The sequence below is a fragment of the Notamacropus eugenii genome, chromosome 1, assembly GCF_028372415.1.
Source record: "Notamacropus eugenii isolate mMacEug1 chromosome 1, mMacEug1.pri_v2, whole genome shotgun sequence".
NCBI classification, from domain to species: Eukaryota; Metazoa; Chordata; class Mammalia; order Diprotodontia; family Macropodidae; genus Notamacropus; species Notamacropus eugenii.
Genome location: NC_092872.1, coordinates 257,279,802 through 257,292,527, shown reverse-complemented (window position 1 = coordinate 257,292,527; position 12,726 = coordinate 257,279,802). Strand labels below are relative to the sequence as shown.

The 12,726-nt window shown below is 42.5% G+C and overlaps 1 protein-coding gene across 5 annotated transcripts in view; it reads right to left on the bottom strand.

Annotated features, from left to right (window-relative positions):
• Positions 1-12,726, bottom strand: part of HMG20A (high mobility group 20A) — a 66,414-nt gene that overhangs the window by 2,876 nt on the left and 50,812 nt on the right. For 4 of the 5 annotated variants that reach the window (XM_072628680.1, XM_072628681.1, XM_072628679.1 and 1 more), the window contains exons 7-9: positions 5,283-5,358; positions 4,078-4,293; positions 3,405-3,547 (exon numbers count right to left, since the gene is read on the bottom strand). In XM_072628680.1, coding sequence (XP_072484781.1) covers positions 3,411-3,547; positions 4,078-4,293; positions 5,283-5,358 — 429 coding nt within the window. In that variant the 3' untranslated portion in view covers positions 3,405-3,410. Of the gene's footprint in view, positions 1-1,360; positions 1,494-3,404; positions 3,548-4,077; positions 4,294-5,282; positions 5,359-12,726 lie in introns of all 5 variants that reach the window. The other variant, XR_011971583.1, reaches the window with a different exon arrangement.

The following is a 12,726-nucleotide window of genomic DNA, read 5'->3' as shown; positions in this document are numbered from 1 at the left end:
AGGAAGAGAGTTTGCCAGGGGATCTGGAGTCAGGACATCCGGATTTGAGGCTGGGCCCACCAAGTCCTCCCTTTGAGCCCTGGGGCAAAGCACTTTAGCTTCTACCTTCACACCCTACTTGTGTTCTGCTAACCTCACAAGGCTAATATGGGGAACGGTTCACAGCATTACAGCTGATATCTCTACAACATTTTGAGGTTTTCGAAGTGCTTTACATCTTATTTTGAGTCTGACAACCACACAATGAGGTAGGCACCATTATCATCATATCTGTTTTACAGATGAGGAAACTGAGGTACATGGAGGGGAAAGACTTGCTCATCACCCAGGGAGTAAATGTCTGAAGAAGGATTCCACCTTAGGTCTTCCTGACTCCCACATCTGTGCTCTTTCTCCCGTGCTGTTCTTTCACCTTAAAGTGTTATAGAAATGCAAGTTGCTCTGATGATAGCCAGGTTAATGTCTGCATTGCGCGTTTATGAAAACACACCAAACGAAGCTAACCTCTGGAATGCTGGGCTCTCCCAGAAGGGCCTGTTGTTAATAACCTTTTCCCTGTGATGGCAACAAAGTGATGCCACTTTGTTGGTCAGTGTCTCTAAATGCGCTTGACCATGCAGAATGCCCAGTGCATTTGTCTGTGTGCTCCCTGAAGGCCAGTCCTAGAGGGACATCTCCTCCCAGGGTCCACCATCTCTAGCACTGACTTAGTACTACATAAAAATGTAAAGAAAGACCCCCCCAACAATTGTCTACATAGATCCCCATGATGTCTCTTCTCCTGACCTACTCTGCTGAGGATCTGGACTTTTCTACTGTCTGGAGCTTTTCTACCATTTCATGTGAAAAGGTACAGGTTTAAGTGTCAGAAGATTAGGGTTCATGTCCTGCCCTGACAAAGGCTGTGACTTTATGTACATGCTGTTCTTCTTCTCTGGGCCTCAGTTTCCACCTTTGTAAAACAAGGGACACAGGGTCTAAGGCATCTCTGCAGCCCTGATTGCATGATTTGCCTGGTCTTACACACCATTAACTTCCCTTCACTCACAAGCTCCTAACAGTGGATGAAACCTCTGCCAAGCTAGTGTCAGAGTAATTAATTGCACCATGAATGCTGGGGACATCAGGCCTAGCTGTCTGTACATATTTGTATAATGAGGCCAAGCTAGAATTAATCACAGTCTTTGTAATTGTCTCATCTGACAGATTTGGGGGTGGGGCATGGGGGTGGGAGCAGAGATAGCTATTCTTCGTCATATTTGAGTGGCCAGAGGCTAAGAATCTGTAGTGGCCTAACAGTTCATATTTTCATCTCATTTTTCATCTCAAAATTTTTGCAGGTTGGGGCTATGGGTAATACCTTACAAAATTAAGCTTCTTTGGGTTCTCTATGGCATCCTCTACGGTAGTCACCATGCTGGCACCACCATCCAAACAGAAAGTCGTTAGTTCCTGCTCCCCTCCTCCGCCCCACAGTAAGTTCCTGACAAAGACTGGAGGAGAGATGGTATTATCAATTATTGTCTTTTTTCAGAATTTCCCACCTCTCTCTCCCAGCTCTCTCTTTTTAAGCTTACAAGTATGCTAATTGAAAACACTGTGTGAAAATGAGAAGGATGATGAGCTCCTGAAAATCCCAGGGTTGGATTTACAAGCTGTTCCCTTCATAAGCAGTGATGATAACACCACTTCTCAATTCTACAGGGAGCCTAGGCCATCTCTTCGAAGTACAGTCCGTTCCATCTGGCTACTCATTGGAGGACAATAACTTTTTTCCCCATCAAAGTCCAGCTGAAGATAAAGTATAACGAATTGCTCTGTGTGGTTACCAATACAGGGCATGGCCAGAAAGGATGGACATGCCTGCTTTTGTCTTTGTCAATAGTCAATGCTCTGTCAAACAAATAACCAGGGTTTTTTATTTTCTTGAGTACATGCTGCATGTCTGGCAAGATGGTAATAAAGACTCAAATCTCAAAGTGGCAAACTGGAAACCTCAGCTTAACTCCTGATCTGGTCTACACAGTGTCAATGTATACAGTGTGTGGCCATTAATTCTAGCCTACTCAGTGTATAGCTGGACCTGAAGGCTCTCTCATTATTTGTGCAGGGGTATCTGGAATATATTACTAGAGGAGTAAAACCTAGGCTAAGCTGTTGAGAGGCTGGTGAAAGGGTCCCTTGACTCCAGGGCTTCCACAGGTGGTACAGTGGCAGACATGCTACCTGAGGAATTAGAAGCCATGGGTCCAAATCCGTGTGACTGTGGGCACAGTATTTCCCCCTTTTGGGACTGTTTGTAAAATGCGGGGAGACTCAAAGAATCATAAAATGAAACGCTGAGAGGAACCTTACAAATTCTCCAGACCATTTCATCTTATGAGGAGGAAAAAGACCTGTGTCTGGTTGGAGGGGGGCATGCAGTTAAGGAATCTGCCTCTTGGCACTACACCACCCTGTGCTCTGATGGATGAATGAAGAGAAGTTCAGAGGTTGATTTACCAAAGGCAACAGAAGGAGAGAGGCAGGATCCAAACTCAGAGCCACAGATACTCAGCCCAGGGCTCTTCCTAACACAATCATGACCTGAGGGTCATCAAGTTCAAGAAGCTGCCATCCTGCTCTTAAGAGTCAGTAGTTTTGCAATAAGACCTTCTTAGCCCTGTTTTAATCATTGTTATGGCTGTTTAAGTCATTTCAGTCTTGTATGACTCTCTATGACACCTTTTGGGGTTTTCTTGCAGATACTGGAGTGGTTTGCCATTTTCTTCTCCAGCTCATTTTACAGATGAGGAAACTGAGGCAGTCAGTTAATACAGTCAGTAAGTATCTGAGGCTGGATCTGAACTCAGGTCTTCCTGACTCCAGGCTTGGTGCTCTATCCACTGCCCTACCTACCTGCCCTACTTTAATAATAACTAAAATTTTCTGGACTTTGCCAAGCACTTTCAAATACAATCACATTTGGTCCTCAGAACAGTCCTGTGAGGCAAGTCCTCCAAGAACTATTCCCATTTTACAGAGAAGGTTCAGTGACTTGCCCGGGGTCACAAAGCTACCAAGTGTCTGCAGTAGGCCTCAGACTCAGGTGCTCCTGGCCCCAAATCCAAAGTTCCATCCCCTAAGCTGGGCTAAGGCTCCATCTTAAGAACAAGGTTCACATATCAACAACACAAAAAAAGGTTCAGATGGATGGCTGCATGATATCTGGTAATAAACTCTCCTCTCCCACCCCACCAACACTAGTCACTACACATTGATCAAAAAAGGCAAAGAAGAAGCTTTTTTCCCCTTCCTCCAATCAGCAGCTTACTCTTATTTAGACATAATTGCTTAGGGGGCAATTATATACAAATGTATTTTCTCTTGGGAATATGAGACTGACACTGCAAAGGAACACTTACTGGTCACTAGCGATCAAGCCTGTTCACAACCTCTCGAACTGTGGCTATGAAGTTTTCATTGTCCTGGGGATTAGCTAGAATAATACTGTGCAGCCTGTTCATGTAGGAGTCAATGGTATCCACCGTGGGGGTCTCTCCACTTCCTGAAGTTGGGAGAAGACAAGAAAAAGATGGGAAAAAATGCGATTTGCCAATTAACCCCAAGTTTCAGGCAAAGGTCAGAACAGTAAGAATTCCTGACATGGATGGTGTCACAAAGATGACCAGCCCTAAGACCATGTCAGAGAAGGACTGCTGAGGGGCAGCACATTCTGGTCAGCAGCAGCATCAGCCTTTCACTGGGATCACTTCCACAGGAAAAAACAATAATCCCTAAACCAAAATAAGGTGGAGAAACTACCTATTTGGGATTTATACACTCCAATCTAGACTGCTTTGTAGATCCCAAAGTTCAGAAACAGGAAGAGAATTACTGAAGTCACAATGAATGTACAATAGCAAAAATGACAATAAGGTCAGAGTTTCAGGTTTCTTTTTAGATAATGTTTTCAATCCTCCCTTCTTTCATTTGCTCACTTTCTTCTCAGCAGATCTCTATGAATAAACCCACAATGACCACCACCATGATTCCCAGTGAGTCCCAGCAGTGGCTAAACTGGTGAGGAATTCTCACCAGGGAGTGGCACCCCCGCAAAGCTGCTGGTCAGGGCCTGCCGCAAGGTCTCCAGGTGCTGCTGCAGGACAGTGTTTCGGCTCCGCTCCTGAAGCACATCCACCTCCAGCTTCTCTACAGCCGTACGCATGCTCTCCACATGCTTTTGGAGGGCTGCGTTCCTCTCTTCAAACTCCATGTTGGATTTACGCAGCTGTCGCAGCTCTGCTTCTCGGGCTGAAGACACCCAGTGTGAAACCCCAGAAAAAGAGGACAGGATGTGTTGTTATCTTGGAGAAATCAGGTATGACTTTCATAAGCTTCTGAAAAACTGATTTGAATTAAGATGAGTTTAACTTAACTTTATGTCATTATCCCCATTATTTTTTTACTCTGCTTACAATTTTATTTACATAGGAATTGTTATTAGCGGTCTTTAATGTCTCCCTCATATTTACCTTTTTATATATAAGCTTATATTTCAAACGTAAAGAAACTGCACAATAATAAAACAAAACTGGAAAGAATAACTTGATCTAACTAAAGAAAAGAAGAGATAAAAACAAATTTAACTTAGACATGTGATATTCTCAATATGGTGACCACCAGGGTTCAATGCTCCTCTATTCTCTACTAAATACTTTGCAGGGCCATCGTACACAATAAAGCAGGTATCTCGGCAGGAGGGAATGACTACAGTCATTCATTTCAGGAACTGGGTTGGCTTCTAACTGTGATGTGACACCCCCCAACATGATATCACAGAAAGTTTCCTTCCCTACCAAGCAAGCTACACTGCTTCACTGCCAGAGTAACTGCTGAGAGACCTCCCAACTCACAGTGCTGGAATGAACAGGGTCCTGACTGATTATTTTTAGGCTCAAGTCTAGATGATGATTCCGGCCACAAAATAAAAGTCTGGGCCACCCTCATTATCTGAATTCCTGAAATGGGAATCGGCATGCAGGAGAACAGAATGACCGCTGCACTTCCCCTCCAAAACTTAGGATACTTGTTTTGCTATCCCTTTTGCCGCCTATCTAAGCTCCCCTTTCTTGTGCCACCTTGAATGGGAAAGGCTGGGGGACAGAGAAGCAGCCACGTGGCCTCCGAGGGTGAGGAGCAAGCCCTTAGCAGCCTTGCTTTCTAGGCCCAGGAGGGCATTACTCAGGACAGCTGTCCAGTCACAGACAGAGCAATCCAACACTGGAAGCTGAAGTGATTACCTTTGCTGTGGTTGAGGAACTCTTCTGTGAATATGGGTATGTCAAAGACAGACCTCTCTTTCACATCTACTTCTTTCTGTGGGTCAGAGACGGAGAATTAAATTCAGTTAATTCTTAGCGACAGCTGAGTACAACAGAAAGGCTTGCCAACCAAACGGTCCTGGGCACACAGCCTCTGCCCTAAAGAAACAAGACTAGGGACAGGGATCACTGGAGCAGCTGAGGCCTTGGGGACACACCAAGAGGAAAGTGAGTCTAACAAATCTTGGTCTCAACAACAGAAGAAGGTTATTAAGATTTTTTTTTTAAACCTGTATTTGACTTACACGATAGCTTGGACAGTTTAAATATTTAGTCCTCAGAGGTGCTCAACCATAAAATAATAAACCTTACGATGAATCTGAATATGTATTTCTCTAATAAAGGAAAGAGGTAAGAATTTAGAAGTCTTCCTAAGTTTTTTGCTCTGCAACATCAATAATGAAATAGTTCTGAAAGAGGTGATATTGGGAAGGGATAAAGAAAGGGAATTTAGATAAGACTTTCCAGTTGCTTTTGATGGTTGTGTAAAAACATTCTCTCAGTGAATGTCTACTCAAATTCTTCAATATAGGCATTAAAAGTAGGATCTGCCTACTATGCTACAAACCATGGTACTTCACAGGGAACCACTGACTTCTAAGAATGCAATCCGTCAAAATATTCCCCCCACCAACTCTGGGCACTTGTAGCTTTCCTTCCAACCTTCTTGGAAGAAATAAATACTTTTCAACTTTATTTAATTCAATTCCTTATGAGTATACTGTGTGCAGGACACTGTGCTCATGAGGGTAGAGATGGGAGGAGAAGACACACAGTCTAAATTCTCAAGGAGGTCAAAATTCAGTAGTGCAATTAAACACCAAGAGAGATAGCTATAACGTAAGATATTTCATAATTGTGGACATCTGAGAGGTTCCTCCCAAAATGGCAGTTAGTGAGGGAAGACCAGGAAAAGACTTCAATGGATGAGGCATTCTGAGTTGGACTTTAGAGAATGGGCATGAATTTTTCAGGGTGGGGGCAAGAATAAGGGAGAACATTATAGGCACTAAGAACAGCAGAATTAAAGAAAGGCCTAAAGGTAGGAAACCACAGGGAATGGTCAAGAGGCAGAAGGTGGTCCAGTTTGGGCTGACTTGATTATGTGGAGAAGAGAATGAATGGACAGAAATAGTTAAGTCAGAAGAGAAGAATTAGGAGAAAAGAATAAGCTAGGTCCTATGCAAGGCATGTCTGAGGGGATGCAGGGGAGATCAAGGGGAGAGAAGCTGCAGATGCAGCTCAAAAGGGAGGTTTAGGAGCCATCTATAAAGGAGAAGAGGTTAAAGCCAGGGAATGGACTGAGACTGTTGAGAACCTGAAGAGGTGAAGAATAAAGAGACATTTTAAAATGTCTTTAAAAATAAGATGGAGATCTAATGCACCACTGAAGACAAAACAAAACACGGACTCATCAACGGTCCCTGTTAGACAGCAAGTGAAAGGCAAATAGTTGAGGGAAGCTTCCAATGGTGATTTAGGCAATGAATTTTAAGTGGGAATCATTAGGAATATACATTCATGAAGGGAAAAACTATAGAAAAAACAATTTCCTTTGAAAACCTTATTTTCTGATACCCACCCCTAAGAACAGTCAACAGGCTGCATAGAGAAGAGAATGGTGCTGAGAGAACCTGACTCAGAAGCATGCAGCCAGGAGGCAGACAGCACCACGTAGCCATCCTTATAAAAATGTTTAAAGCACTCTTACTACCTTAACAGGGTTGTATACTGGAGCACCAAGTGTGATCTGATGCTTGGTAGAAAAGTTGCCCAGAGAGAAGCCTGCAAGGAAGGGCATCATAGCTTGAGAGTGCCTGCTGTCATCAGGCAGACGAGGCCTGCTTCCCAGGGGCTGGTCAGGGTGGATGGTCTGCCCTTTGGCAGCATGCCCACAGACACAAATGGCTACATGGGACTGAACAATCTGTACTGTTTCCCTGGGTCAACTGTCAATGAACATTTATTTATTTCATTTTGATCTTGAACCCATCCCCCCTTTTCTGTGGGGGGTGGGAAGAGAAAGTTATAGTTCCTATAATTGGTTAAAAACAAAGCCAAATCTCTCCACCAAGAGGACATCTTAACACAAAGCGAGTGAAAACTCAGGCTGGTTGCCTAAAAACCTTCAACTGAAGGTGGAGAGGGTAATACTGAGGAGCCCTAAGGCCATGTGCCTGTGGCTCCTTCCAGCCCTCGCCTTCCTTTGCTGCAAACTTTGTGAGTCACTAAAGAAAAACTCTCAAAGTATACAGTTCCTAAAATATGAATCAGATGGGACTATAAAGAACCAAGAAGGAGGCCACATGTCAGATAGGAAAAAGAACCTCATCACTTTATAGTTTGGTTTCAAAAAGTCCCATCCATTTCTCCATTTTATGAATGCAACTCCTATGTTAATGTCTCACCTTAATCCTCACAGACTTAGGCCTTAGTCAGTATCTCTCCTTATTCCTTTACATAGTTTTAGGTGAGTCTTTCACAACGGCACCAAGGCAACTACCCAGTTCTTAGAGGGAAGGGTAGGCCTGCTTCCCTTGGCCTGTTTGGGCTGACAACTATCCAAGGGCAGGGGGCAGTATATGATGCAGATGCAATTCACACTGTCCCTTGGTCCAGATTCTTGAAGTACAAAATAAGAAACATTAAAGCAATTAAGTGAAACTATTCAGTCTCTAAAAGGCAACAAAGAAATTCTACTTAACGAAAGAGAGGTAATGAAAGCCATCAGCACTCTTCCATTACTGAGTACATTACCCAGCATGGAGAGGATCCTCTTGGGGGCTCGGATGTACTTAAGCTGCTCCAAGAATTGCTCCAGGGATTAAAATCATATGGATCTGATTACCTCTTCATTGAAAAGGCCTAATTTGTTCAGGCTGAGTGTCATTTTGTCATTTCTCATAAATTAAAGGAGAAACAAAATTATTGTTTCTATCTTGGTTTTCACATGAAATGTCACTTTCAGGGAGTAACCCTCTGGTACTCCTGGGTCTTGGCTGGCATTTAATCTGAGAACAGCTGGAACATCTCCAGCTTTAGGTTTGTACCCTGGATCATGTGGGAAGAGGGCAGAATAAAGATGTTTGGGAGCTGCATGGCTTGCTGGGCCTGAGGCCCAGGTCAGACTTCCACAAGGCAAGCTTCAAAGGTAGTTTTTGAGCATGGCACCATCAGGCTGGAGAATACAGCCCATCACTCGGCAGCATGGCCTTTGGGTAAGGGTTTCTTTGGCTTTGCTACACAGCTCTTCAGTTCTCTGGTTTGCATCTCAGTGATGGCTCCTCAAGAACCCAAGACTGTTAGTCTAGTCTCCTTTTATGAACTGCCCCATTCCCCCACAGAATGGACTTGTGATTGGGCAAAGTCACTAGTAATCGACTTCAGCTCACCAGATTGTTTGAATCACATCAACTATTAAAGAGAGGCATCGTGCCCGAATGACAGAAATGCTACACAGAGGGTATGGATTCTGTTTGAAGAACCCCACTTTAGGAAGCCAATGACAAGCAGACAAGTATGCAGAAGAATACAAAATGGTACAGAGACTGAAGAATCTGCCACATGGAGATTCATTAAGAGGCTGGGGATGTTGGGAGATATGAAGGATTATCAGACAGGAAGAAGATCATACTTGTTCTGCTTGGCTCAGGGGGGCAGAGCCAGCAGCAACTACAAGTCACACAGAAGGGTAAGATACTGGCTTAATATAAGAAAAGAATTCCTAAGAATTAGGGTTGTCCCAAAACAAAATGTCTTGGAAGGTTATAAGTGGACTTCAAGAGAAGGCTGGATAATTATTTATTGGAAATTTTGTAGAGGAGACTCTTGTTCATGTATGGATTAGACTAGATCTCTGTCCTTCCAACTCTAAGATGAAACAGTGCAATAGAATCACAAATAAAGAAACTAGGTTTCTCCTCCTAGCTCTGCTGTTAATAGTTGTGAGACTCTAGTAAGTCACTTCCTGTCTCTGTGCTAATCGCTCTATGACTCAATCCAACTCTCATCATTTCAACTATTTTAGCTTTGTTGAAACCCAGAGCCTCAAACATGGCCTGGTCCTAGGAGTGACCATCAAAATAGCCCGTGTAGTCACCAAGAATCACTATTTCTGGCTCCTGCTCAGCCTCTCTGAGGAGGCTGTGATTGGGAGGAAACCTATACAGAGAGTTAAGCATTCTTGATGCTGAAATTCCCAGAAAAGCAAAGAACAAGCAGGGAAGTTTAATAGAGAAAAAACTGCTGGTTAAGTATATAAAAAGGTCAAAAAAGGAGACAGAAATAAGCAATCACAAAATTATTCTCTGTTAACACTAAAGGTTGATAACATTATTAAATTTAGGTTTAAAATATGGAGGACACAAAAAGTCTCCAAGCAAAAATAAAATTCACAGCAGTTCATCATGTAGAATTAAGAGAGGTGGATTTCATAGGAAGAATAGTGGTAATAGCTACCAGACTTTAAAATTCTCATAATATATATAAGGGATTTTTTTTTTTTTAAGAATAGAAGGTGAATTTGAATAATTTTTCTGGGTTTGAGAAATACAACTTTATGTTAAGTAAACAACTGCTCTTAAGGAATAGTTACCTTGACTTAAAATAATATACCTGAAACAATAATCACATCAGCAAATTCATACTGGCCAAACACATGCTACTATTTCAAGTCAAACTTCAACACAAACATCTTTCCCCATATAAAAAACCCATGCTCTGTTTTTGCCGAGATTCTGAGTAGCTGAAAAAAGCGTGAGGCCAGGAGGCAGGGAATATTACAGTTGGAAGGGACCTCCCAACTCATTCAGGCTAACGTGCACATATTCCAAAGGACTAGAGGCAAATGTGTGAAAGCCTCAGGATTGTCTCTGGATTCAAGGAGAAAGAACAGAGATGGCATCTGTGATTTTACTGGCAGAGGGACCTCCCTGGTAGAGAAAGTTCCTGTACTGATGCAGGTTGGCACCTTCTCTATACCTTAAGATGTCTCAGCGAGTTGTCCAGAACACTGAGAGATGAAGAAACTTGCTCAGGTCTTCTTGATTTCGAGTCAAATCAATAGTATTTATTAAGTATCTACTACGTGGCAGGCCCTGTGCTAAGAATCAGGCACATGAAGAAAGGCAAAAGAGAGTCCCTGCTCTCAAGGAACTCCATCTAATGGGGAAGAAAATATACAAATATGCACAACAACATAGACAGGTCACACTTAAGACAGTCTCAGAGGGGAAGCACCAACATGGAGAGGAGAAAGCTTCTTTCAGAAAGCAGGGTGTGAGCTGAGAGGCTCTGAAGACATGTGTGGACCTCCCAGGAGGTAGTGACAAGCAGGGAGTGCATTAGAGGGGATAGCCAATGGAAATGCATTGAACTAGAAAGAAACAGTCAGGAGGTCAGAGGCACTGGTTTGCAGAGTATATGGAGGGTGATAAAGCATAAGATGGGTAGAAGGGCAGGAAGGGGCCAGGTGATCCAAAGCTTTAAAGGCCTAAGAGAAGAACTTTTGATCTTGATTCTGGCAGGGATGGGGAGCCACTGGAATGTCTGAACAGACCTATGCTTTAGGAAGAGGACTCTAATAGCTGAGCGCAGTGGAGAGAGATGAGGCAAGAAAGCCATGCGGGAGTGAAGGGATGAAGGCATCTGTTCACCGAAGTTAAGGCAATGTCAGAAAAGAAGGGGACAGACTTGTTGGGCCACACTGTCTTGGGGGAGTTAAGTTAAATGTTTAACTTTTTGCCCCTATTTTTCCACCTTAAAAATGGTGTCACTTTGTTTTAAAAAATATAAATTGCCCAGTTTAACAGAAGAGGAATTTGAATACTTAAATAACCCCATCTCAGAAAAAGAAATTGAACAAGCCATCAATGAACTCCCCAGGAAAAAATCTCCAGGGCCAGATGAATTTACAAGTGAATTTTATCAAACATTTAAAGAACAGTTAATTCCAATACTATACAGACTATTTGGGAAAATTGGGGAAGGAGTCCTCCCAAATTCTATTTATGATGCAAATATGGTTCTGATACCTAAACCAGGAAGAGCCAAAACAGAGAATGAAAATTATAGACCAATTTCTCTAATGAATATAGATGCAAAAATTTTAAATAAGATATGAACAAAAAGAATACAGCAACTTATCACGAGAATAATACACTATGATCAGGTATGCTTTATAGCAGGAATGCAGGGCTAGTTCAATATTAGGAAAACTATTAGCATTACTGATCATATGAACAACAAAACTAACAGAAACCACAAGATTATCTCCATACTTGCAGAAAAAGCTTTTGACAAAATACAACACCCATTCCTACTGAAAACAATGGAAAGCATAGGAATAAATGGAACTTTCCATAAAATAATAAGCAGTATCTACCTAAAACCTTCAACAAGCATTACATGCAATTAAGATAAGCTAGATGCATTTCCAAAAAATGGTCACTGAATGATCATCACTTTCTTGTTGAGATGCATCGACCTTAGTGTTACTTGTCCCTCATCTCTGTTCCTGTTGGCCCACACACTCTCTTTCCTGCACCTGTTTCCTCCATACCTCAGGCCCCATTCCACAAAGCTTCACTTCTACACATTACATGAGATAACATATTCCTACTCACATCTCTTATAGAATGTAAATAAATAGGAAGGAAATAAGTATCTCTTAGGGCTTTGTGCTACTCCTATCCACCTGTACTTTAACTTGTGTTAGAATTATTTGAGTCCTCTAGTTGATAACAAATAAATCCTTGAGAGTAGAAATACTATGGTCTCATTTGTTTGTGCCATCCCACAGGCTTACTTAGCACAATGCCTTCTGTGTGTGAATGCTTAATGGATCTTTTGAGTTCACCAATATGAGGAAATTCCTATCACCAATGAAGAATCAAAATTGACAGATAAATCCTGCGAAGTTGACTGAGGTGAACAGAGAGGTTAAGTAAGGTGCCGGGGGTCATACAGTTAGTAAGAGTCAGAGGCAGGCTTTGAACTCAGGTCCTTCTCACTCTATCCCATTATACCATGCTGATCCCACATCTTGCATAAAGCATGCACTGAGAAGATAGGTCCCATTTCTCTTGGGTTGTCTGTTCCAGGAACGTCTGACACAAAACATGGCTAAGAACAGCAAGCTTAACGATATGGTAAAACATTTTCAGAAGCCAGCACAGATGCCAATATAATGGGTAAAGACAATAACCACTCATTTCAGAAGCTCTAGAACTCAAGTCTTCGAAGGGGGCAAACAGAGAGTGACACGCTGATTCCAAGTATTCTAGGAAGGCACACAAACATGAGGGTGCTGATGCACACAGGCTGGAATCCCAACAGGCTCAAACTCTATCACAGGTTCCCCACA